General features: G+C 42.4%; 2 protein-coding genes across 2 annotated transcripts in view; both read right to left on the bottom strand.

The window, feature by feature from the left end:
* The window catches only part of LOC308307180 (WW domain-containing adapter protein with coiled-coil-like), a 55,433-nt gene extending 53,518 nt beyond the window's left edge, over positions 1–1,915 (bottom strand). The window contains exons 1-3 of the mRNA XM_080752351.1: positions 1,766–1,915; positions 1,497–1,527; positions 284–473 (exon numbers count right to left, since the gene is read on the bottom strand). Coding sequence (XP_080608477.1) covers positions 284–473; positions 1,497–1,527; positions 1,766–1,806 — 262 coding nt within the window. The 5' untranslated portion in view covers positions 1,807–1,915. The remainder of the gene's footprint in view (positions 1–283; positions 474–1,496; positions 1,528–1,765) is intronic.
* Positions 1,916–5,621: 3,706 nt separating this feature from the next.
* LOC308306936 (uncharacterized protein) lies at positions 5,622–21,885 on the bottom strand. Its single transcript, XM_080751992.1, has 11 exons — positions 21,649–21,885; positions 19,453–19,496; positions 18,543–19,307; positions 17,289–18,137; positions 13,239–13,408; positions 12,541–12,652; positions 11,562–11,667; positions 10,999–11,150; positions 9,745–9,862; positions 8,902–9,022; positions 5,622–6,512 (listed from the first exon to the last, which is right to left on the bottom strand). The coding sequence occupies exons 2-11, from the start codon at positions 19,485–19,487 to the stop codon at positions 6,499–6,501; spliced, it is 2,442 nt and encodes an 813-aa protein (XP_080608118.1). The 5' UTR covers positions 19,488–19,496; positions 21,649–21,885; the 3' UTR covers positions 5,622–6,498.
* Between the last annotated feature and the right edge of the window lie 5,684 nt (positions 21,886–27,569).

Genomic DNA, 27,569 nt, shown 5'->3' on the forward strand with positions numbered 1-27,569 from the left:
GACTTGGGAAAGATCAATGGAGCAAAGTCATTGAGGTGATTCAATAAAATTATGTTTTTTTTACCTTGATTTCCTTACTTTTTCCTACATATGAAATGCAAATAAAAGCAAGAGTTTAAGTCTTCAACGGGGGTCTGGGACTCCTCAGAGTTTCAACAGGGGGGTGCCAAATCTTTGTGTGATAGGATATTTCTTTTAACATTAACCATTTGAACCCTATCATCACTCAACGCCTCACGATTGTGCTTGAAGATATTTTCTGAAAATATGTTCGGTAACTCACCTCCTTCCCTGTCCCTGGCCCGGTGTGTGTGGACAGCCTTCGCTCTACTGTGGCCCGTGCTGTCAATGTGTTTGTTTTCGGGGCTGTCAGACCGCCTGAGCACTTTGCAGGGTGGAGTGGCATCCAAGTCTCGCGTCTTCTCATGGCGGTGGTCCCCTCCTGGATGGCTTTTGGATGAGTATTTGAGAGTCTGTAAAAAAGACAACAACAATATCAATGATGCTGAATTACACATTTGAACTACCATTACAATATTGTTCTGATCAAGACAATGTTATGGCTGTCTTGTCACGTACATTGTAAGTATGTAACTCTGCTCCGTGTCAAAGTTGCTCAATCAATGCTCAATTTTAACTATGGGTTTTGGAGCAGTGATCCTTGTGTGTAAAGCGTTATATGTGATTGAAGACTTTGATAGAGGTTAGCATAGGAAAGGGTACAAAACAGTGTAGTTAATTGATGGAAATGGGCTTTTGGGCTTGTTTAAATTGGGGTCCCTTTTTCACAACTCATACTCATAAATGTCTTGTTTGGTGAAACTATGATAAAGCCTATCAAATCTACAATACTGCAACGTAGGTGTACATTGTTGTTAAAGAGCCATTATTACTGATCATCAGATGTGGGGCAAGTCAATGCTGCTCCACCTTAGTTATTACACATAATCTGTACGAGCAAAACGTCAAATTGTTGTTTTCGCTCATTTTAGCAGTCAGAAAATCTATTCGTTATTAGTGGATTTGTGGCGCTGAAATAGCATTTAACTATTAAGTCTCGTGTGCATTAAAAATGAAACATGGTTGTGGAGTTGTTATCTTTTTAGGGAGCTTTTGTGTATAAACACAACGTTGTTACATTGCGGACAGGCCTTATCAGACAAGTGGCTAACCGAGTAAGGCTACCATTAGCCAGAGGAGCTGTCTGCTGATATAAAAAAAAGTGGCCAGTGCAGAATCCTAAAAAAACAAACACTGGATTCGACGCCAAAGTTGATTTCTCAGCGTATTTCCTGACTACACGCTTTCAGAAACCCAACATTCGCAGAGTTTTGCAGTGAAATTCCGACGCCAGCCCCCATACTTTTGGTTTAATTTTGCGCACTGAATGCGGCCTGTTGTGCTCTGTGGAAGCCTTGAACCGGAGTGTCCATTTTAATCTTATTTTGTCGCTAGCCCGTCGCTAGCGAAGCTAAAGCTAAGCTAACAAGTAGTACCTGGTAGGGCTGAGAGTCTCTTCGGTCACACCTGGAAGACATAAACAGAAGAAACAGCAAGTGAATTAGAATGTTTTTACTGAAAATGTCAACGTTGCGAGACGCAGTCCGCAACAGCTGAACGGTGCAAGTTTTCTACTACAGACACTTATTTTGTTTTCAATAAAAATGGCGGCCCTGCTGTCAGAGCGCAGCCAGAGAAGACTAATAGGAGAGGAAGGAGGAAAAAATGTCAAAGAGTAAATAAAACGTTACAAAGAGGTGTTTACCCATCGCCGAGTCTCGGTTGTTTCCTCGCATACATTACCATCAATGCCGTGTTAGTGTGTGTGGAGTGGGGGGTGTGAATTAAAGACTAGACAGCGCTATTACTGGCTTTTCTAGTTGATGCAGCAGCAGAGGCTCAGATCGTCAGTTATTTCAGCCTAGCTGTGGTGGGCTTGTTTCTGTGCTCTCTGAGCTGTGCTGTGCTTACAGTGCAACGAGCGCCATCTAGCGGCGGGTCTGTGCTTTTACTTCACGGTGTTTTGAGATGCGGCTACACACAGTGGAAAGAGCGCCATCTAGCTGTTATTTTTTTAATGCCCAAACCACTCTCGCAAACAGTGGGTCACAGTCACAGACCAATTTTTATGGGTCACACTCACAACTCGAGTACAAATCCCTTTTTTTCCTACATTTAAAATTATATATATATGATGTTGCGAGACCCGAAACACCCGTCGACCCCAGGCTACATCACTGATGATACGTCCCAGTTGCATCCTTGTGATGTTTTTTTACACTATAGTTCTATTTATAGTGGCTCATAGGAATAGACTATGTGACAACCAGGAATAGTTTGGTGACCACCGGAAACTCGGTTGAGGGCCGGAATTTAGACGGCACCCGGGAGCAGGTTGGGTTAGCGCCCCAGCCTGTGTCTTCCGTGAGGAAGAAGTCCAACAAATCCACGGTGAGTAGGGTTACCAACCGTCCCGTAAAATACGGGATCGTCCCTTTTTTGGAAACTAAAAGACGTGTCCCGTATTGAACTGAAACGGGACGCTCTTTGTCCCGTATTTTAAGGTTGGGGGATAAATATGAATGACGGGATGATTTAATTGAGAAATGACAGCGATTCTGCCTGTCAGAGAGCTTCCACTTCCACTCTGCTCTCCTCTGAGACGATAAGTGCTGCATCCCATTGCTGTGAGAGGCGCTGCACTGTTTGTAAGCAGCTGATTGGCTTATTAACATACGGCTCTGAGTGTTGCTAAGACACAGTCTCCGCCCCCTACACACTCCCTTCCCAAGCATGGGCTGTAGGTTCACTCCACAAGTTGCCTGCGAGAGACGAAACGAGTGCGTGCGAGCGAGCATACGACAGTGCTCGGCTCAGAACATTGTTTAATGTCTTAAAAAAACGTGTGACAGAAGATTATGTACAAACATATTAGACATGAATCCATGATAGGTGATAGGCTAAACAAAAAGGTGAAAAAGCAGGCAAGCAACAGAAAATAAGCCATGGATGGATATTGGTATTCCTGGGAACACTATAATCTTGTCTGCCAACTAAAGCGACCCCAGACAGGCTGGTATGTGAAATAACATAAGCATGCGTTGATTTTGTTTTTAAAACCTAATGGTTATTGCTGTATGCCAATATGATTAAACTAGTGTTGGGTACCAGAGAGTGGGCACATAAGGACCAGGTAGACCTAGGCGATATGTTTTGGAAAATTGAGAGACACCCGAATTAATATTGTGAAAGGAAACATATGATTTAATAGAGGAAAATACCCATTTTAGCCAACTTTATAACCGAAAATATCAGATTTTTCGGCCCAAAGACACCCGAATTAATATTGTGAAAGGAAAAATATGATTTAATATAGGAAAATGCCCGTTTTAGCCAACTTTATAACCAAAATATGCGATTTTTCGGCGCCGCCTTTGGCGGCGCATGTTTCCTTAGAAAGTGTCCCGTATTTGAAACTCTGGGAGTTGGCAACCCTAACGGTGAGGCCTTTAGGAGGGCCATTCAACTGCAGCAGCTGAATGGAATGTTTGGATTGGGGTCTGGTGCAACGCACAGGTTCTGAACCTGGTGAGAGCAGGAGTGGACCTGGTGAGACGTAGGAGGAGCCTGGCCAGGAGTCAACCCATAGAGCCTAGTTCTTCCACGCGCCAGAATAGTACCCCCAATCCCGGCAGAGTAGTTCCGGTGCAGCATATTGAGTGACCCTGTCTTTCCCTAATAGGACTGATCGTGGATAGCTACTGGGACGTAAGTCGGGACTTGATCAACCCCGGCTGGGTCACCTGGGCGAGGGTGTATGATGTTGCGAGACCCGAAACACCCGTCGACCCCAGGCTACATCACTGATGATACGTCCCAGTTGCATCCTTGTGATGTTTTTTTTTACACTATATATATGTATATATATATATATATTATATATATATATTAGGGATGCAACGGTTCAAAATTCACGGTTCGGTTCGATATTTTGGTGACACAGTTCGATACTTTTTCGATACAAAAAATAAACAGAAATGTCATTGATTTATAAATGTATTTTTATAAATATGTATCATTTGTTTTAATTTGAACAATACCGTACCCAACCTATAGGGTAGTGGTTCTCTAAGTGGCTCTGCAGACCCCTAGGGGTCCTTGAGGGGGTTCCAGGGGAATGTGTATGTGGAGTGGTATGGTATTGTTTTGTTCGGTACAGGGTCATTCGGTTCGATATTTTTCGGTTCGGTTCGATTTTCGATATTCGGTTCGATATGTTGCACCCCTAGTTTCAAAATATGTTTTTTTTGTGCCAGGGACCCCCAGAAGAGAACATTTAATATTGTCTAGTACTCTGTTCTATCCGTCTGTCTTTAAATGTTATAGTCAGATTCCTGTGTAAATAAACCATAACGCTTATACTAGGATCTCCTTTTAGTTGACCTTGTACCAGTGATTTGTGCTGTCATGAAACTGTACTTTTTCCTATTGCAAACTTCTAATTTCTTCAATCAATCAGTCTAAGTTTCGATATTTTTCAGAACTGTCAAAAATAGCAGATGTAGGGCTACAAGCACACAGCGCGAGTTGGTTAAAATGATTGTGACACAGCATTAACCATAATGGGGACCCAGCTGGAAGCAAGGTAAACACCGGTTATATTTTAAAACCATTTTAAATTTAAAAACAATTATTTAATTCTAACAAATCTGAAATAGGGCTACATATGGTATCTTTCACTTATTGTAAAATATAACTGCATGTGTTTCACGCATTACTTTACATGGTAAATAAAATGTCTTTCAAAATGTTTTTGATCTTAAATTGTGGTAAATTATGGAGCAGCCAGGAATGTATAGCTTCCCACACTAAGCAACCAGCAGGAGGGAGAAATCAGCCCTCAACGTCCTCTTGCAGAAATATCCGGCCAAACAAAGCCCGACCCCCTGCATCCAGCAGCCCAACCCTTTTTCACCAGCACCTGGGCAGGCTCCACCTGGACAGCGCTCACAGGACTGAGCTCCATGTTTCACTGCTGCCCCCATCTGGCGGAGTCAGATTATGTTTAACCCCGGTTTCTCCATAACACCGACTGAAATCAGATTGCTGAATTGGTGAGTGAACATGAGGTTGAAATGCTGATTTAAATGTTTACTTGAAATGTAAAATATGTATTAAAAATGTAAGTTGTTTTGTTGAGTTGGCTATCATTTTGCATGTTATTTTTCAAGATATCATCTATACTTATTATTTAAGACCATTTTTCATATATCTTTAACATTTTGGGCAAATAGCTAATTGTACATCGAGGTGCCCAGATGTCCCTAGTGCAGACCTTTCCTGGATCCGATTTGAAAGAGGAACACAATGGAACCTAGTCATCAGGGCTTTTTGTGTTATCTTTTAAGCATTATTGTATAACTGTACCTCTGAAATCTTTTGAAAACGTAATAAAAAGTATTCAATCAACCCCTCATGGATAATCATGACACCCACACACTCATATAACCAAAACAAATAATCAAAACACCACTGATCATATCCGTACCTCTGTACCTTTTGCATACTGTTAAAAGTATTCAATCAATCAACCACTCACCCAAAGCACACAGAGATCCAGGTTGACAAATATTTGTTTTATTTTGGACAATCATATATACATACAGCTCTGTAGGGCACAAGTACTCCAAGCGAGATCTACTTCAGAAAAGACGAAAGTCAGCGATAAAACAATACAGAAAATAAAATACAGAAAATAAAAGATCATAACAAAAAGTGTCAAGGGCAGTAGGCGTGAAGAGAGACAGCTCCAAATATAGCTGCAAACAAAAGCATACATAAACTTTCTTCAACATGGAAATAACGATACCATAATTGGTAGATTTAAATGCAATTTTTAAAAAAAAGTTACGTTCATCAGGGATTCGTAGTTTCCTCGATTTTGCAGATGGAGGGATAGATTAACGACCGACGGTGGGAGATGTTAAGTATTTTGAGGGGAATTGGCATAACAAATTAAGAGCGGAGAAAATAAATTGATGAATAAAAAAGCAATTAAATCATAAAAAGATAATGTAAATTAGTGTGATACATGTTGTGATTAAGGTTACTAAAATCAGATCTTGTTTTGAAGATCAACAAAATGATTTCAATGGATTTTAGGATTAACACATTAACCGTATAGCAAATTTAAAAAAAAAAATCTCAAGATATACGTGTACAATAAATTCTGCTGAAACTAAGTGGATTTCAAAGCAGTGAAATTGACACTTCACATTTGAACATCATTTTCCCTCAGCAGCCCAATTCTCTCCCTGGACACGTTCTTCCCAGTGCTTTGTCATGTCAACCGTGTGCTCGAGTCAGCTCACCTCAGAGAGCCATTAGTAGTCATTCTGTCTCCTAATTTGGTCAGTCTAAAAAATGGATTTTGATCTCAACAGGTCAGAAGCATCAGAGTCGGAGATCTGAGAGTTGATTTTTCTTCATGTTGTCCAATCACCAGTTTGCACCTACAAGACAGACAGAAAGGCGGACAAAGAGTTAATCGAGGAGAAAGGAGAGGTGGTTTGTGAGGTGAGGGAGAGAACAAGATGAGAAAAAAGAGAGAGATTTAAGTGATAGTATAGAGGGTATGCATGTGACATCGTACCTGGAAGTTATGCAGGAACGCCTACTGAGTGGTAAAAGACAGGAGTAAAAAAAACTGAGGAGTCAACAGGGCAACCGGTAGAGTCGCCGGAAAGAAACTCGCAGAGATTTTTATTCTTGTATTTGTTTTATTGAGAATAAGGTTAGAAATAACTTTAGGATTACGCATATCTTTCTGAGGTTAAGATTAGTGATAGGGTTAGGTTTTGGCACCGTTTTACTGAGGTTAAGGTTAGAAATAAGGTTAGGTTTAACCATTTAGGCATAGTTTACAGAGGTTTATAAGGATATTAAGGCTCTCAATGGAAAATAACAAATAACCTATTGGCAGCCAATGCATCTAAACAGTTTTGCTATCTAATTGTATTAAAGAATATCAAACTCACCAACATTTTGGCTGTATGGAAAGCTAGAATTATCCTCTTTCTATCTGCAAAGTGTTTAATAAAAATCGTGTTGCAGTTTGGAAGCGCTCGTTTTCTATAACGCAACACCCCACTGCCTCCTGCATTATGTGCAATTTAGAACCAGGTTGTACACAGGACCGTTGAGTGATTTCTCACGAGCGCTTCCAAACTGCAACACTTATTGCGACCGTAAGGTCGCAGTTTAGTATGAAAACCTCCACCGGCCGTCCGTCGGTCACACGTGCGGTCGACCGCACGTCACACGTGCGGTCGACGTGTGATGAGGTCACGATGAGTCATCTATGCCCAAATATAGATTTCTAGGTCAGATGGCCCATAGAGTTTGTGATGTCAAACCTAGCAACCCAATATAAACAAACCTGATGTCAGACCTGAAGTATCCTTTTATACCCATATATGGAGATACAGAGATCTCCATATATGGGCATATTAGAAAGCCCATATATGGGCATATACGGATGACATCAGGGATATCCATATATGGGCATAAAAGGGACAAGGGCTTACAGTTAAGAGATCTCCATATATGGGCATATCAGAAAGCCCATATATGTTCATATACTGATGACATCAGGAATATCCATATATGGGCATAAAAGGGACAAGGGATTACAGTTAAGAGATCTCCATATATGGGCATAAAGGGACAAGGACTGTTACAGTAGATATAGAGATGTCCATATATGGGCATAAATGAACAAGGACTGACAAACACTGAGATCTCCATATAACCTATGGGAATATAAGGGACGAGGACTGTCAGCTTGTAGACCTATTTTCTAAATATTGTTGTACATTAAAAACTTGAAATGGGTCGTTCTGCATAGTACTTGGGATTTGTTGATGTAAATGTTCACATAGAGTGTAATAATTGGTAAAACAAACTTTTGGCCTATTTGTGGAGATAAGCGACCAACGGTCGCTTATCTCCCGATTAGGGAGTCTTACTGGTAATAATCACCTGCACGGAAGTTCTTGACAGAAAGAAGCTCATAACATGTCTACGACTGATTTTCATGAAACAAACACTTTGTGGCTATATGGGAAAGCTTGAATTATCCTCTTTAAGCAGAGCGTGCAAGTACTGTGATCGGCTGGTTTGTATTTATGTATGCATGTCGGTGTCCTCTCTTGTTTAAGACCGCCCAATTAGGGACTAGCATCTCTGGCAACGTCATCATTAACAGCATAGACATAAAAAGGTAGACGCCTCCTCCAGCTCTGGGGCGTTGGTAAAAGAGGACTGGCAAGCTTCCGGAATTCTGAAGAACGCTTCCTTGTGCGTCACAGAATGGGGTGCTCGGTAGGCCAATCAGATGCAAGACTACCTCTTTCCCACTGCAGGGGGCAGAGTGCCTTCTACAGTTACGCACTTCCGCCAGTCCTGTTTTACCAGTCGCGCCAATGAAATGCAGCGGATGAGGTATCTAGCTTTTTATATCTGTGATTAACAGGCAATGAGGGACCAGTATTCCTGGTGATGTCACTGGCATCGCCAGTGGTGAGCGCACCACATGACGTCTCTACTTCAATCCCAAAGAGGATTTAGACTGGCAGTTGTACCAGGTAGTCTCAGCATCTAGAACAGCAGTTGTACTAGACATTAGTCATAAAGTACCGGTATACGTTTATTTTTTGGAAGCAGTGATGCCAGTGGTGAGTGCACCTCATGGTGGGCTCTGCTTGCGCACAATTAGGCCATGTATGGCCTACTTCTGCGCAAGACGCAAGTTGGAACCTCGACAGCGTGCATTTCTAGTTCTATCTGCAATGTTGGTAATACTCTTTTTTTATTAAATATATTTACCAGCAAGAGACCTACCGTCTACATTGTTGCGGTTGTTCTGCCATCTCATAGGCCCACCGGGACGGTTGCCAGGGCGATGGTTCCTCCTCTGGGGTCCAGAGTTGTGTCTGTTAGCAGGACCCCCTCTTCTCGGTCCCTGGGGGGAGGAGGGAGAGACCACAGTTAACTATAGACACCTCCCACCTTTACTCACATCAGAGTAGCTTGCCTATCTTTTGCACGTTGCTGCAAGTAGATCGACCCTTTTCCCCCGCCCCCAGTTTATGTAGAGCAATAACTGCATCGTATGACTTTTGGAATTGTGAAACGTGGCATCTGAAAACAACACAGTCACGTGGTTCATGTCATTTGAAATAGTGACAAAGGCTCATAGACTCCAATGCATTCTGTGAACTTCCGGTTCAGCACTTTGTCACTATTCGGCAATAGAAGTCTATGTAGAAGACCTGGTCTGATGAAGTGAACGGAGGTGGACTAACTCTCAAATAGATGGCTCTGGGTTTAAGATTAGACATGTAGATGTTTGGTCTCAGGATAAGAGTTAAGAGTTATGCCTAATTTACTCTTAATTGCGTGCTCCTGACGTCTTAAAATGTTGATGTGCTCACAATACAGTAATAGGATAGTAATACAAACGTGCGCGTGCATTTGTTTGTGTGCGCATGCATATCACTCTGGACAAGAATAAAGGTTCAAAGCCTTAGCAACCAATTATTACGTTAACGTACAAAATACACATTTGAATAATTGTCTGCAATATTGTAATCCTGATCACACTGGTCTTATGATGATCAACTATACCGGGGAAACATAATTATTGTATTATGAGCCAGAGCCAGAGGTGTTTGTGCTACTAACCATGTTTCCTCTCCATCTCCTCCCTTGGTGCTCCTCTCCTGTCCAGCTGGAGAATCCACCTCTCTGCCCCTGATGACCACTGGGTTCCTGGTCATCATACTGGACGTCATTCTGATCACTGGCAAGACACACCGAGCAGAGTTGGTAGAGTTAGAACCAAGGACACACACAGCACTGGGTCGGGAACAGTTTGTGGGTCGCAGACACATTTCTATGGGTCCCTTAATGTTTGGTTTTCAACATTTTCAAAAAACATTCCCACAAAGCTAACATTTTCATGAATGAAAGTTATTTAATTCATAAATAAAATCTAAGAAATTCCGTAAACAAATGTTTAAGAAGTACAAGCTCAGTAATAGTATGCCTGAAACTATCCTTATTCCTAAACCTAATCTTAGTAAAGCTATGCCTAAACCTAAGCTTATTCCTAAACGTAACCTCAGTAAAACAATGGTTGAACCCAACCTTATTCCTAACCTTAACCTCAGTAAAATTATGCATAAACCTAACCTTATTCCTAAACGCAACTTCAAAAAAATCTATGCCTAAACCTAAACTTATTCCTAATCTCAACCTCAGTAAACGAATACAAGAACCGCTGGGACGAGCAGTCCGCAAATGGGTGAGCCTTCCGGTAACCAAGCAAACAACCGACCTACTACTAATCATATTCATGTTTTTTTTATTTTTTTTTATATACTTTTTATTGCAATGATTTCAATTCTTACATTTCATATTTCACATTTTATATCCATAGTTGCAATTATTTTCTTTTTTTTCTATAAATTTACATCTTTTTTTAACACATGCAAAAACCCACCACCTACATAACACAATAAAAATACATAAAATAAAAATAAAATAAAGAGGCTTTTTTGTTTGTGATGTCTGTGTCTAGAACACCCTTTGGTCTAAAAAAAAAAATACAAAATAAAATGGACCGAAACAAAAAGAAAGAAAAAATCACACCCGTGTGAACTGAGCGGTGGAGTCTGTGCGCACGTGTGTGTGTGTGTGTGTGTGTGTGTGTGTGTGTGCGTGCGTGCGTGTGTGTGAGTGTGCCTTGCCTGTTCTGGCCTGGCCTGAACAACAGCGCCCCTCCCTTAACATGTGTGGTCAGAAAAGGTACTACACCACAGGCTTGAGGCTACATACAGACCCACATACAAACAAACATACATACCTACACACACGGCCACGCTATGGAGACGGTGTGACCACCGCTCAAAAAAATCATATTCATGTTAGTCTCACCTGGCGGCCCCCAGCAGGGGGAGCTGTTGCTTGAGGCTCCCTCCAGGTATGGTGACCTTCACCCCCTCCAGCCTCTCCTGCCTCCTGCGCTCCAGGTCGTACCGGAGATCCCCAGGGTCCCTGGCTGTCTGCTGCTCCTGATATCTGGGGGGCTGTCCACACACACACCGGCTTAATTCATTCTACATTACAAGCTGGATCCAATACGGAAGTTTTAAACTGCCCAGTCAGAAAAAAAAGTATACATATTTTAACTTTTTTTTTGTAAACTAACGAGATTGAGAGAAGACAGTCTATAGTAAGGCTGTGGAAGTATTCACACTATTCTTTATTTATTGGTGAAAGGAGGAGATGAACCGCTCCACAACACTAGTAGGTAGGCTGCACTCTGGATTTTATGTTTACCAAACCTGCCAAACCGGCTTTTAATTGTCCGTAACGGAAAAGTAAACTAACAAGTTACCCAACACTGACTACAGCAAACTGTTGTACTACTGGACCGGATCAGAAAGCCCAAAATGATCCCAGGCATGTGTGTCAAACAGATAGAGCTGTTGTTATACCTGCATGTCTCCCAGTCTGGAGAACAGAGAATCATCGTGCACATCTCCTAGTCCTGAGAACAAGGGTTCGTCTTCAGGTGAGGACATCATGTTCATATTGAAGCGTCTGAGGAAGGGAACAAAAGGAATTGCACACAGAAGCACTTTTAGATTGCCATTGTCTGTATTGTTTTTATTTTGCATTGTATATTATAATATTTATTGCATTGCATTCACACCAGACCCAGAAATAAATCAGTTGCCAAACGCAATGTAAGTCACCAGTGTGTTTGTTCAACAGGGTAAAACGTGCTTCCATCCATCCATCCATCCATCCTCAACCGCTTATCCGGAATCGGGTCGCGGGGGTAACAGTTCCAACTGAGACTTCCAGATTTCCTTATCCTGCGCAACTTCCTCCACTCCCTCTGGGAGTATACCGAGGCATTCCCAGGCCAGTTTGGAGATATAATCCCTCCATCTGGTCTTTGGTCTGCCACTGGGTCTCCTCCCATGGGGACGTGCATCGAGGACCTTCCTAGGAAGGCGCTCGGGGGGCATCCGTACTAGATGCCCGAACCACCTAAGCTGACTCCTTTCCAAGTGAAGGAGCAGCTTAACTCCCTTAATTCTTTGCATTGGTTCGGCATTGCAGTTATTGTTTGACAGAGTATAATTAGGCAGATCTCTCTGATCGTGGGACCAAGAGTTCAGAGTGGATCGGATTTGGAATTTGAGTCATTCAAAACCAACAGCGATCACTTTGATAATGATATCCGATCTGCCATCATAGTTATCTCTGAAAACATATACAATGTTTTTCAGCTGAATCAACTGAAGAGTCAGTCGACTAAAATCTCATGGTATTTAGGAAACTAAAACTAAAATCTAACTATAACATTTCAGATGACTAAAATACGACTAAAACGAAATAGAAATGTATTCGAAAGACTATGACTAAAACTAAATACATTTCTGCTTGGTGGGGGACATAGTGTACCTGTTCAGGGTTAGCTGCTCCTCTACCACCTGCTCCTTCTGGGGGGAGACAGCGTCCTTTAGAGCTGCAAAACGCTCTGTCAGAGTGGTCCCATAACCTCCAAAATACACCTCTGTGGAGAGACGAAGACAACAAATGTATGGGCAAAATTTGAGGTCCACAAGATAAATGGGTACATTCAACTAGGCCCGTCACAATTATCACATAAATGCCTAATTTAAATTATTTGAGATCATCGCAATTACTTTGCATAATCGTCATTATCGTTTCCGAGTTGAAAAACGTTTCAACATGAAAACATTTGCCAAAAACAGCATATCTTCAAGCTTACAACACATCACTCTGTGACATGTTTTAAGCATGTACATCTGATTGATTGATTATTTTTATTAAACAAAAGTGGAACAAGTATAGTCAATACATTAAAAGAATGTAGAACAGTACAAGTACAGGTAAACACCCTGCCTAAAAGGAGCATCCCAAATAAGTCATTCTACGGTCTTTTTTTACGTCGGAAGTCCTTGGTAATCAACTCATGGATATTGTAAACTTTTATTACAATTATTAAATATGTTATACTTTGTATGTTTAAGAACTTTAATCCAAGCAATCGATCTTTGACCATTGTCCTGCGAGTCTGCCAACTAAGTGAATGTTTACACACACGTCACACACACACACACACACACATACTGTACCTTTAACCTGGTGCACCAGTGTGATGATCTCCTGAGCGAAGGTGCCAGTGTGCATGGAGTTCTCACGGTAGGTCCCAGAGTGCTCCAGCATGGGCAGGAAGTCCAGGCGCTGGCGGCCCACGTTGACCAGGTCCAGAGACAGCTGTCTGTCTGAGGAGTAGCACAGAGGACTGCAGGGAGGAGAGAGAAGGGAGTCAGAACCACTGATCAAAGTGACCGCTGGGTTGACATCGAACCCAAATGGTAGAAAGCAGGGGTTTCACTATTGTTATTGCAACTACTTGTATTTGCTTGTATCACACTCTCCGTCTCTACTACTGTCCGCCCAGGCAGATGGCTGCCCGCACTAGAGCCTGGGTCTGCCTGACATTTATTTCAGCAAGGGGGAAGTTTTTTGTTGCCACCGTCGCAAAACTGCTTGCTCAGGATGGGACTGTCAGGTCTCTGCTCTACATGTAAAGTGTCTTGAGACAACTTGTTGCGATTTGATCCTTTAATAAAAATGGAATTAAGGGTCTCAGAACTACTACAGGGGGGCCCGCCAAATCGTTGTGTGATGGGATAATAACTTGAACCCTAGCCACCACATTCTAAGGAGAACGTTTGCCGGAAATTGCAGATCTACAAGCCTACCGCGCCTTGTGCTGCGAGTTGTCGTGAGCTTGTAGATAGGCCGCTATTTTCGGCAAAGAAGTTTGGTGTAAGGGGAAAAAAAGAGCAGACCCAGTACAAAGTGAAAGGTCAAGTTGACTACATAATTGACAGTTTAAGTGGTTAAAATGTCTGAAATTACACAGTTTACATACACTGATGATAGTGCTGTCAAACAAGTCTATCAAGCTAAAGCTAAAAGTTTAATCTGCACACAATTTTACACAATAACATGCAGTGGGGGTCCCTGCTTCATCTCGCTCTCAGTTAAGGGGTCCTTGGCCTGAAATACTTTCAATAACCCCTGGTATAAGGGAAGTGAACAACACTCTCTCTGGATTAAGATTATAAACATGCTCTGATTTAAGGCGAGCAACGTAATGTTTTTGTCCAATTGCTCAAATGCATGATTTGAATTCTCTGGCTATCATATCTGAATGAATTTGAAACAGAAGTGACTTGATTACCTTACCGGAGAAACTTACCTGTCACACAACCTCATGGGTAGAACAGCCTGCCTGTCCCCCCAACTACATTCTATATTAAAATCCTAGAACAAAAAAGTATATGCTAGCTTCTGAAGGAAGCAAATAAAAGAGGGAAACTAAAACAAATCTGAATATGGTTCTCTTTCAGGGAAAAGGTTTGACGGATACTGAAAATATCCCTTTCTGTGGCAGGTCAGTTTTAAGGGGGGCTGGGGTGAAAGTTCACACTTCTTTCCCTTTCATTGCTCAGTCTCCATGTCCTCCTTGAAATTTCTTGGAGCTGGATGATGTTTCAAATGGACAGAATATAATCACCTCTTAAGCTTCACTTCATCCTGTTCACGGCACATCAAATATCTTCATCCATCAAGACCCACTGGAATGCCATTTATTCATACCACCAGTTATACCATTTTTTTTAGGCTTTGCAGGAGCCATCTTGTCTTGTTTGTTTCATGGTTCATTCAAGGTATTTCTCCAGCCTGATGTGTTCTACATCTTCAGAGTGGTAGTAAGTGTAGTCTTCAGAATTAACAGAAATGTACGACCAATTACACAATCCAATGATTTGTTGATCTTCAAGCATGCTCACTTTTGATCCCTGGTCTTCACAGCTTCCAATCATCTCATCTTCATTCTCCTCCTCCATGTGGCCGATGGTTCGAGAAGCAATCAGTGACTTGAAGATCAGCTCCATCTCCACAACAGGTTCAACATGAACAGCCATGAGTTTTGTTCTGTCAGGTATCCTTCAGAAAGATCTTGCATCTGCTTCATCATTGTGGGCTGTTGTGGTTTATGCTCATACAAAAAATAAATCTTCCAAAATGTCCACTTCATCCCCTCCTTAGTTTCCATGAGAATGTTCTTGATGTGCATGTTCTTTCATGGATAACATCATCACTATGTTTTCCCTCAGTCTGAGAAAGGACAATGGATGGCACTTGTGAGTCTTGTCAATCCATTGTTGTGGACCACAGATGGACTTACCTTGATAAAGTGATATTGCTGTACAGCACCGTCGACTGGCCCTGGACGCACACAGATATTTGGTGACAAGAGCCATAACATTTTAAGATAACAACACTTGCTGTTTGGGTCGTGATCTGTAATGTGTCATCTTCATGAATGGGGAAAAGTTCTCAGCCAATGCCATGTCTTCTTTTATGCAATTAAAGGAGGTCGGTCGATCCAGATCATTTTTCCCCATGTGGATAATTGCTGGCATATCAAATTCCTCTGTTTGTTCAGGCATACTGAACAATGGCGGAGGTCTCAATTTTCCAAATGGCAGGGGAAGCATACCTGATTCATGGTTCAAGTCAGTTGAGCCTCAGGTGTAGCATCAATCAGTTCCAAAGCCGCTGGGACTCACACATTAGCCATCAAAGTTAGTGATGTTTTATACACACCGTCTATCCAATGTGATGATGTCCAGTGTGATGATGTTGAAGGATCACTCCTGTTCTAGACGCTTTGCACCACTGAGGTTCATCCATATTATGGTGCGAGATGAAGATATTTAGGTCCCATTGTTTTGTCCTCCAAAAGCAGAAGATGGCTATAGACAGGTGATGTGGTCAAAAAAATGGATGTTAAAACATTACACAGATTCCTCTACATGAGAATGTTAATTTCCATATTCTTCTTTGGTGGTGGGAAGAGGTAAAGTAAAAATGTATCCTAAAATAAAGCTTCAGAGGAACAAGAATGTTCTTGGGACAAAAAACACACAGTACCAGTAATTCAGCATTGTTTTTTTTCTTCCTGGTAGTTATTGATGGCATCTTCATCAAAACATCAGCGCTGCGGTTTCCCTCTGTGAAAACAATACCATCAGGTGCATTTTGTCATGCATCATGTGCCGTTGCCCAGTTGTCCTCGTGGGCACTTCTAGCTTGGAGTTTTTTTGTTTGTTCGTTTGGTGTTTTATTGGGGGGGTGGGGGTATTTCTTCTCGTTCCCTCCTTGCATAGACTGCTTCTGAATACGAGACTCCCTCCTCATTCCTCTGTGATTTCTCTTTCTCCCTGTGATCTTCTGTAGCATGTAGGGAAGCTCATGTAGCTTCAGTCGTTTTGTTATTCGACTCCCTTCATTTCTGGCCGACTGGTCTGTCCTGGGATCAATTGTAAGAATGCAAGGCTTCTCTGCACTGCAGTGTCCTTTTTTCAGGTCTCGTCTATGTTCTTGAGTTGCGAATCCATCCCTTCGTCATCTTAACACCAGCAGTCTGGTCTGGTGGCATGTCTCACATCAACTTCAATGATGTGATGATGATGTTTCCAGGTTTGTGGTTGATAACAGGCAGGCAGGCACAAATCAGCAATTCAAATTCCTTTTTATTCCTCCACCATTTTCTTCTTGTATTCGAGAGGAATGTCTTTGAGAACCATTGCCATTAAAGTAAAGTAAATCTTCTGACAAATGTGTGAGTTTCCACATGTCCTGGAAAATGTATGTAGAAAAGTGAAGTGACGCAACAGGAGTGATCCATGTGTCCTTTGCCGATGGGTGGCAAATGGAAGTATGTGGCAAACCATGGTCAGACACTCCTTAGCAAGGCGTTATTGTAAAGTGTCTTTAGGGACTTGTTTCTTCATATTCTTTCCCCCGTGAGGAAAAAAGGGCCAGGGACTGAGATACTTCCAAAAGCTTTTGAAATGTATGAGATTTCCCTTTCAAATAAGATGAGTGGTTTACAATTCAGAGGCACTGGTGATGTCTATAGCTGTACCGTCTCATGAAAGGCATCTATTATCATAAGCATTTTTTCCGACTGTAGCATGGTATCTTCCTGGGGTTTTCTCTAAACTCTTCTCACAGCATTGTTCAGTCAGTGAGCTCTAGGGAAAAAAGCATGAACTTCCACCCATCTCCTCAGTATTTCTTTTCTAAACAATATACTCTACCTGTGTTGATTCACGGGCCGACTCATGTCCACTTTGATGGTCAGTGTCTCCTCCGTCACGACGGTCACATCGTTGGTGTTTCGCTGGCTGTTCCATTTGTTGTGCTCCCGCCCCCGGGGCATCCTGGGATCCATCATGTCCTCTTCGTTGGTGCTTTGCTGGCTGTTCCACTTGTTGTGCTCCCTCCCGCGGGGCGGCATCCTAGGCACCATCTCCTCCTCTGCCCAGCCGGGTTCCTCTTCCATGGAGTCGTCGTAAAAGTCTCCTGCGCCAGCGGAGAGGTCCTCCCGCCTCTGGGGATGCTGTGGAGGAGCCTGCCGCTGCCCCCGAGGATGTTGCTGTAAGGGAGGCTGGTTCCTAGGAGGACCGTTTCCCATCCTTCCTCGGCCCCAGCCGGGGTTCATCCTCCCTCTTCCTGGATTAGGGGGGCTTCCGTCTCCGTAGTTCGACAAACCGCCTCTGTCGGGAAATTCCACGGGGCTGGTTCTGTCTCGGGGCCGTGCGGGGCTCCTACTCGGGTCGCGATCGCGACCGGGGTCTCCGGGGTCGACGTCGTGAAGGAGGGGCTGATGCCTCAGTTCTTCCCTGGCATTGGATCTGTTCAGCCTCCTGAACTGCTCGTGCAAGGAGCCTTTTTGCAGGGGGCGGCTCTCTCCGTCAGAGTCCGGGTCGTGTGACTCCCATGTGCTGTTCGCAATGCCGTGATCATGTTCAACGATAACCGGTTGCGGGCCCCGATCCTCCCTGTGGGAGAAGCCTTTCTGGGGGAGACCCCTGATTCCTCGATCGCCTCCTCCAAAGCCATCTCTAGGCTTCTCTGGTGAACCAAACTCCTCTTCTTTCCCGTACCTGTGTTGACATAAGAGCAGGTGAAACTGTTCAACAACAATATACCGGTACATAAGAACAGTGATGTTATTTGCCTCACTCACATCTGCGAGGAGATTTATTCTAATTCAAAATATCTACTCAGTTAATCTTTTCCAAAAAATTACCTTTAAGGTTAAAATTAGCAACAAGGTGGACAGTTAATTAACATTTATGTTCACCACAGAGACAAATTTACAAGGGTTAGAATATAAAAAGCAAGACATAATGCTTCTAAAGAAAGTGACGATAGTGAAACGACGAAGGTGGTCAGGTTTCCCCGTCTCCCTGAAAAGCAGGAAAGATGGCAGCTCCTCAGCATTCTTCTTTACGGTTTTCTCCCCTCGATATCAGCATGAATGAACCACTGTTATTTTAAACTTTTACCCGTGGTTCAAAGCATCATCCATCTCCCTCCTGTGCCTGAAGGCGGCGGGGGGGCTTCTTTCATGGTGTGGTTCCGCTCTTTGGCGTTCCTTGTACGGACCCTGTGGGTCAGCTTTCCTTCCCTCTCTCTGACCGTGATGGTCATGCGATCTCGACCGGGAACCTCTGCTGTCCCTTGACCTCCCGCGATCCTCTCTGGCCCAGTTCATCACAGGCTGCTCTCTCTGTTGTTGTTGGCGGTGGTGGTTGTTGTTGTTGGGGTGTGACGGAGCCGTGGGGTTGGGCAAGAACCTCTCCCTAGGCAGCCTCTGAGGCGACTGGTGCTGCCTCTCCTCATCTTCAAAGACCCCCAAGTCTCCCCTTCCTCTGTCGCCATCATGTTTGTGGAAAGGCCGCTTCGGAGACAGCCTCCTACGCTCGGCGTAACCCGACTCACGAGACTGGGAGGGCGACGGCGTCCTCGGGCAGAACTCCTCCGGGTGGGGGTGGTGGTGATGTTGTTGTTGCCCGGGCTGACGCGGGTCCCGGAAGGGAGGCATTCGTCTCTTTGCAGCCTGGGCAGTACCCCCTCTGAAGGGAGGCGGTCGCCTCTTCGCCGCTTGGCGGATATGATAATGGCGGGTCTCCTCTCCGAAAGAGTTCCAACGTTCTCCGGAATCGTCCCTAGGGTGTCTGTTGCGCTCGAAAGGCATCCCGTCCATGTCTTCCGGGTCCCAAGGGGGCCTCCGTGGATAGCTTCCTGGGCCTGGGTTCGGAGGACTCGTTCTGCACAGGGAAACATTTGACAAGGAAATTAATAAAACCATCTTTTTATTATTAAGAAAATATATACATTTATTATAGTCCAAGCATGCTCGTCACAGTTCTGAAATTGTCTGAGAAATCGGTAGCAGGATGAAAATGCGTTCACCTGTAGCGTGGCGATCGCGACCTTTGTCTTGACATTTTATCCACCTTGGAGGGAAACAAACAATAGTATAAGGAAAAACACAGAAAATGTGTCGTTGTATGAAGCAAAACAAACCAAGCAGCTGAACAAGTGCAAAAGAGGGCTAAGTATTAAGCAGGAACACTAGTTTAAGCAGAAAACCTTGTTTATAGTGCCCAGGCAATGGCATAAACACTTGTGACCTCAAGGTCTAAACCTTCTCAAACCGAGCAGGAAAACAGTTAATTTATAGCATTGCGGCCCAGCTGCAATATACTGTATGTAGTGCCAGGCTGTGCCAGCCTTGGATCAAGACTCTCATAGATGTATTTGATCTAAAACCTGCCACAAAAAGTTCGTAAATCTAACTTGGGTCGATTATATCTCCCCTTTGACCCAAATGGTATTGTATTTTTATATCATTTTTATCGTTGATTTGTCCCCTTTACACCGAGGTACAGCATGTAAGCATTGGGCATTCGAGGTATGAGCTACACAGCCAAACGTGTGGGTAGCGCCGACTAGAATTTTGCCAAAATGGCTTGCAATATACTGTTCTGCTGGCATATAAGGTGGTTGCACACTGCTGCGTTTTTCGGGCCGAATAACGGAGTGAATTTTTCGGAGCACGCAAATAAAAAAATCAACCTCACGTTATGTCAGTCATGTTTGCACACTGCCGCCCGTTTCGCGCACCACTCGGTCCCTTGCTCTCTCTATCTCTCTCTCTCTCCTTGCCCTGAAAAACGCATTTCGCAACGAAAAACGCAGCAATGTGCAACCAGCTTTATTTTACTCTCGTTTTGGGCTTCCCTGACACTGAGCTTAAAATTAACAAAGTGTAAAAAACAATATGTGTTGTTTTTTCTTTTCCTTATTACTGTGAGAGAGTGCAATCATTCAATGCCCCAAGTAACAAAGGTGAACACCAAAAGAACAGTATTGCAGGCCTGCCAGGCCTTTTTGACCATTTTTGGAGGGGCCCTACCCTACCCACACGTTTGGCTGTGCTGCTCATTCCACTAATGCCAGATCCTTACGATAATAATGATATAAAAATACAATACCATTTGGGTTTATTAAAGGGGAGGTATAATCGACCAAAGTTAGATTTCCGAACTTTGTGGCAGGTTTATGTATCTTTGCATCTATGGATACAAAAGTAAAAGTAACTTGATCCAAGAATGATGTAGTGCTGAAAGTATTTGGTAAGGTGGACACTAGGGACATCTGGGCACCTCGATGTAAAATTGTCTAATTTTATTTATTTATTAAGGTGAAAAAAAAAAACAATAACATATGTGAAAAATGGTCTGTAACTTTGTAAATAACTGTATACTGCTGTGCTACAACTGGACAACTAAATTTCCCCCTTGGGATAATAAAGGTATCTATCTATCTATCTATCTACCCATCTATCTATCTTAAATAAAAGTAAGTATGCATGATCATTAAACATTCGACAATTAACATCTAATATTTCTACACTTTCTACAAAACTAGTTGTATATCCAATATCCATTCAAATTTAAGTCTTATAATAATGATGTACTGAACATGTTCACATCATTCCTTACATTACTAAGACCATACAAATACAAATACATTTCACATTTTGGACAAAATAGACAATTTTACATAGAGGTATTTAGCACGAGGGTGTGTGTCACAGTGCAAAAAATAAACAATAAAGGAGAAAAAGGAACAGATCACCATCACCATGCTGCAAGGCACTGATGGCTTTCCTTGTATATCAGTTATTCTCTGCAAGCCAACTTGTGACACCGCCGTACTTCCTCGTTACCTCGTATAAACGAGGCTGAACAACATTAGCATAATATAGTAGGCTACAGCAACACACCAGCATCAACATAGCATGTAGTTTAACAATCAAGAAGCCAATGGCTTCAAACAAACTGTTGTACAACTATTTACCAAGCCGTTTTAATGAGGTGAAAGTTATTATAAATGGCAATATGCAGCTGCGACACACATGTGCCACACGAAGCTAATCGTGTGGCGTTAGCCGATGTTAGCCGACTGCTAAAGACTCGTTTATGCTGAAGTCTCGTAAATAGGCCGACACATGTTCACTTGTTGTCAATACTTTCAATCGTTGTCGATATAATTACTTAATAACGTTGATATTATCAGTTATTTACACCGTGTTTATCTTACCTCAGTGCACGTCCCCCGGCGGGTCGCAGTGAATAACTACTAACTATAAACTAAATATCTATCTATCTATCTGTATCTAGAGGATAATGTACTACAACACCAACACATGGAAACAACCACTAACTAGCAACAGAAATAGAATGTAAGGATAATGGTAAATATCGTGCTATAATAGTGTTAAGTAGTCTTTAAACATCATATAACGCAGTGTTGTCGTCCTTTTCCGCCTTCTTTGCAGCAAGCCAGCAACCCTCCAGATAAGCCCCTTTTCGACTGCAACTTTAGCACCACACCACACTGCACCACACCGCACCACATAAAAATGTCTACATTTTCCATTACACAAAAGTACCCCTATCGGTAAGAAACAAATTGAACCTTTACTGTGATTATAATACAATATATACTTGTATTACAACTATCCTAAATTATAATACACTCACTATAATGGATTGTAACTGTGATTATAACACACTATGAAGTATTAATGTATTACTATGATAATTATAATACACTATAATAGATTATAACACAATATAATCTATTATCATGTATTACAACTTTATCCTGGTGGTCTAAATGAAAAGTCAGTGAGTGATGATCAGTCATTATGAAGTGTTTGGCCCTGTTTGGACAATCCAGACCTACTCTTCTGGATTGTATACATTTTAGTACCACGTTTAGTACCACTTTCACACCACTCTACCTAGGTCCTTGTAGTGGAAAACCTGGCACAAGTGGGCGGTGTGGTGTGGAGTGGTGTGGTGTTGGGCCAGTGGGAAAGGGGCTATATAGATGTATGTACGTTTCCTTTCCTCTCTCCTCTTGTGGACTGGGATCAAGTTGCTTTGCAAGTTGCTGATCCGGTCTGGGTCTATTACCGAATAGGGAAACGTTTCTGGCATGTATGTGTGCGTGTAAAACAACCGGATACAGTAGGCGGGCTCTAGACCGAATCACACTGGTCAATTCCGGTCAATTCGCAATAGAAACCAGGCTTCCCACGGGTGCTTGCAACGATGGCGGGGAGAGTTGCCAGACTGCGAGATAATTAAGCAACCAGGTCTAGGAAAACTAACCTCGCGTCACCAGGCTTTCTATCTCGTCTGGGGGGCCTCTTAAGGCAAACAAGCCCGAAAGGAGCCAAAATAAATCGAGCACTTTAAACCTGTCCTAGGCTACATACCAGACTACAGTGGTCAACCTGCGTGAAGTTGGCACCCCATGATGAAAACATATATAAAAATGGTGTAATTATTTAGTGCTGAATTTGTGCTGAATTGTGCCGTAAATTTTATAATTTGTGCTGGTATCATTTTTGAGATAATCAAGTTATAATTTTGCTGAGCCTTGCAAATTGCACCCCCAATTTTTTGGCTCCAAATCGGGAAAAAAGGGTCTCATTCTTTAGTGCTGGATGTGCTCTAATTTGTGCCGTTGAAATAATCAATTGTGTTTTTATATATATTTATATATATAAATATTTATATGGTTATGAATTAGCAGATTTAGCAGCATTACAGTGGTATGGCCAGCAGAGGGCGATAGAGATAATGGTAGAACATAGGAGCAGAACAGTGGTGTTTTGTAGAATAACTAAACAGTGATACCAGCACAAATTATAACATTTACGGCACAATTCAGCACAAATTCAGCAATAAAGAATGACACCATTTTTATATATGTTTTCATCATATGGGGTGCCAACTTCACAGAGCTCAGTGGTCACTGGTTCTTGTTCTCAAACTGGTCAAGGACGACCGCCAAATTGACACTGGACCCCCATTGGAAAAGATATGCCAAGGACCCCTTCAGCTCTAGGCTAGAAGTGATTCTCAACATGATTCAGGACCCCCGGTTTGACCCCATTTAATGGCATTTCTATCTCTGGGACCTCCATTTATACTGTAAAATCAACGTTAATTTAACTCAGAGAGCCAAATGGACCCGTCAGACTAAATATAATTTAGCTGGGGACCCCCTAGAACTCCTTCAATGACCCCTGGGGGTCCCCGGACCCCACTTTGAGAACCAATGCCCTGCCGTATACATTACAATTACATATATTCATACATACATACATACATACATACATACATACATTATACATACATACATACATACATACACATTTTCATATTTACATATTTTCAAATAATATTGAAATAAAATGTTGCCTAGAACATTTGGAAGAGTTTTAAAACATTCTAATTACAAATCTGGTGTAAGAGGGCGAGGCTCTCAGGCACAACACATATAGGGATAGGGATTTTTACTAAGGCTGGGACTTTAACTAAACTGATTAATTGCGATTAATTACAGAAAATTAACGCGATTAAAAAAATTAACTCATTTTAATCGCACTTAGTTTTTGCACCAAAGAACCTTCAGTTTCGGGCATACCGATCATAGCGATGCACCAACCAAGAGGAGACAACAAACGCAAAGGAAGAAGTAGCCGATCAGAGCGCTTTGCTTGGCCCAGTGGATGCGAAATATAGATTTAAAAAACTCACTCATTGATGCACTCTACAACAAAATGTGTTTTACTTGAAAAGAAAAAGCTTCTCAGATCAAATATCGATGTGCGATTAAAATGCGATTAATTGCGATTAATTAATCACAGAGCCTGTAATTAATTAGATTAAAATTTTTAATCGCATCCCAGCTCTAATTTTTACATATTTAATTTGGGGGTCCATCCTCCACGTATATGAAAATATTTGAGAACCACTGGTTTAAATAATAATATTTTTTGGGAGGGAAAGACCAAACTAAAACTGCACTCTGTCGAGGTGCCAGCTTGCACCGTGTGCACCAGTAGGCCATACATGGACTAATTGTGCGCCAACAGAGTGCGCCATGGAATGCTGGTCCCTCATTGGCTTTTAATAGTCAATGAGGGAATGCTGGTCCCTCATTGACTATTGCAAATAGTCTTATTTCAATTTAGCCCAAGGCATTTGGTTCATCTTGCCCCACGGCCACCATTTTGACAAAACCTGGCTAGCTTAATACTTCAGGCTGATCTTTAACTAAATGATTCACATAGTTTTATACATTGGAATATCACCAACATAGCCTGATACTTCAGTCCGCACATCACCACCCCCTGCTGGTGGGTGGTGTGTAGTGTGGACTGAACCCGGAGATATTTTATTTTATTTCAAGCACGCCCAAAGAGCGGGCGCATTGAATGGGCCAATCAGGGTTGTATGCTTGGGGCACATGGTTTGGCTGCTCCGGTCCCAGCCCCCTCCAAACAGAGCTCTTCTGCCCACGTCAGAGCAGTGTAGGCCCACGTGAGACTCACTCGTGGACTCTGATTGGTGTCCTCTGCCCACGTGAGAGTCTAGTGGACTCTGACTGGTCCGTGAAAACTGTCATGGCGGAGTCAGACTCGACTCGTATTATTTTAACTCATTTAATGCCACCCTTTCACCACTAGAGGGTGTCCAGAGTGCTAGAGACTTTCCCATAGAGATATGCTGGTATATGCAGAAGCCCTGCAGCCATGACTTGCCTGAACACTTTCCTTTGTGCATGTACAGGAAGAGGATGAAGTTAGCTTGAAGTTAGCTATTGGCTACCAAGCATTTTAAAAGCCTTATTTTCGTCAACTTAGCCATGATTAACCCTTGCACACCTCATGCATGGGAAAAAAACAGAGAAGAATGAGCTCTAAAAAATCCAATGCAATCCTGGATTGCATTGGGGTGGATTTGTGCAGTTTGTTCACAGCTTTCAAACAAAAAAAACCGATTGGAAATCCGTTCAGGCATTCTTGAGATAATAGCCGTTGTGTTTTACACTGTTGTGAGCTTGGAGGTCTGCTACCTGAGTTGTATGGGGGTTGTATGGGGGTGGAACATGCAAAATCGCGATTGAAATCATGTTCACTAGATTTGATGGGGTCCAAAAAAAAAAATTTTTAAAAAAATTTTTAAAAAAAAAGTTTTTTTTTTTTTTTTTTTTTTTTTAAATCACGAGTATTCTCGTGATTGGCACTGTGGGATGCGCTAATATATCACGAGAATACTCGTGAATGGCACACAATGAGTTAATAAACTATACAATAGTGCCGTTTCATCACGTTTTAATACAATTTTGCACTAACGTAAACATGCAGTCATATAATATGTTATGAGAAATAACATATTTTTGCAATGTCACGCCACGTCGCCGTCGCGTGTGTGTGTGTGTGTGTGTGTGTGTATGTGTGTGAGTGTGTGACGTCAATAGGCTTTAGCCCGCCCCCGCTGAAATAGAATGTCTGCTCGAAATCTCAGACTCTCTCCCCCCACGTAGTGTGGTGTGTTGAGTCGGACGCTTGCAGTCAGGATATCACCAACATGCATGATATATAAGTAATAGGTAAAAGCAAACGTAAGTGTAATGCTTATTTAGGCCCCAGTGTTGAGTATTATTTCAGGCATTACTGTCACAAAATGGTGTAAAAGCAAAACATCCTTTATGCTAGACTTTGTGACCCGACTATTTCAGGTGTTGGTCGTGGTGTTGTGTGAATTCATCCATTTCACAGACACAAAAAGGCTTGATGAAGTTTTTATTGTTCTTTTTCAGCAGTTTATCCATGCACCACATCTACAATATTATATTCCACCAAGCTGCAGTGACATAGAATTATGTAATATTGTTTTGTTTAAACATTCTGTTCCTCAATTATTTTTAATTTGTATACAAGGGAACCCTTTACAACCAAAATGACCCAGGAAACCTTTTATACCGTGAACATCGATATAATCTGGAAAATAACGATCAAATATGGAAGGATTACTGACACACACACGGTAACAAAAAACAAATAGATTTAGGATTAGTGTGATAAACACCTAATTCTTCTTCAGTAATGACCGTCCCTGGCCTGATCCACCATCGTAGTGGTCTGGGCCACCCTAGGCTGCAATGCCAGCCTGACAGCGCGCCACGGGTTTGAATCCCGTTGCCGACGACCTTTGCTGCGTGTCACTCTCCGCATCTCTCTTCCCCATTTCCACTGTCAGTCTACTGTTCTGTCATTAAAGGCATAAAAGCCCCAAAAATAAATCTTACAAAGAAAACGCGACACCTTTTACAGCATTACTAAAAATAGCGAGCACTCACGCATGCTGTGCGACGCAGACCCTGAGAGCAGCAAAGCAAAGTCAAACAACGGGAGTTATACGGAAAACGTGTGCAGCAACAGAAAGCAAAACGGGAGTGACTCGTCCGAAAGTCACAGGCAGCACGAGAGCAAAAGTCCCGCCAAGAAGAGATCTTTGAGAGGTTTAAGGCCTCATGGTAACGACTTACATGTATGTATGTATGTGACGATGGCTATTGATAAACCAACGTTGCAGTCTGGGTTTTTTAATCATGGTCAAGTATAGTACCGGTATATGTTTACAGGATGAGAAATCCTTGACCATGTGTGGACTGGAGCAGAGTAAGCATCTTCAGAGCAGTGACACACATCATCAAAGAGCTAAGCTACACATACAGTAGCACAGTTGCGGTGATTCTTAAGCTTGGTTCATACTCGTAGTTGCGTGACGGCGTGTCTTCGTTGCACGACAATGACGCACTCTGGTATAAATCGGACATTAAATAAACAAACAGAATGCACAGTGTCAGTACCTCCCACCCTGCACGTAAAGATACAGGACATTTAAAGTCGTTGTTGTGTTATCTGTCCCCCCGCACCCAGTGATTGTTTTTTTAACAATGGAATGTTTATTCCTATCTCCTCTACCCTTGCTTCGGTTCCACTAGATCAAGGGAATGAGCAGCAGCAGAGAAACCCAAAGCTATAGGCTTACGTTCTTTTAAGGATGAACAGCAGGATTGTTATAATATCAGTTGGTCAATAGTGTTTTCTCCAAGTCTTCAGGGTGAAAGCATTATCTACAGTAGTACAACTG

The sequence above is a fragment of the Nannobrachium achirus genome (genome assembly GCF_963921795.1).
Source record: "Nannobrachium achirus genome assembly, chromosome: 21".
Taxonomy (NCBI): domain Eukaryota; kingdom Metazoa; phylum Chordata; class Actinopteri; order Myctophiformes; family Myctophidae; genus Nannobrachium; species Nannobrachium achirus.

What these genes read in the sequence shown, in the direction of transcription:
- LOC308306936 (XM_080751992.1), bottom strand. Translation starts at nt 19,487, where the DNA reads ATGTCAAGACAAAGGTCGCGATCGCCACGCTACAG. An exon ending in GAGCAGCTAACCCTGAACAG is followed by an intron (nt 11,668 to 12,540) that starts GTACACTATGTC and finishes TCCCTTCCTCAG; the next exon opens with ACGCTTCAATATGAACATGA. An exon ending in CCCCTGCTGGGGGCCGCCAG is followed by an intron (nt 9,863 to 10,998) that starts GTGAGACTAACA and finishes GTGTCTTGCCAG; the next exon opens with TGATCAGAATGACGTCCAGT.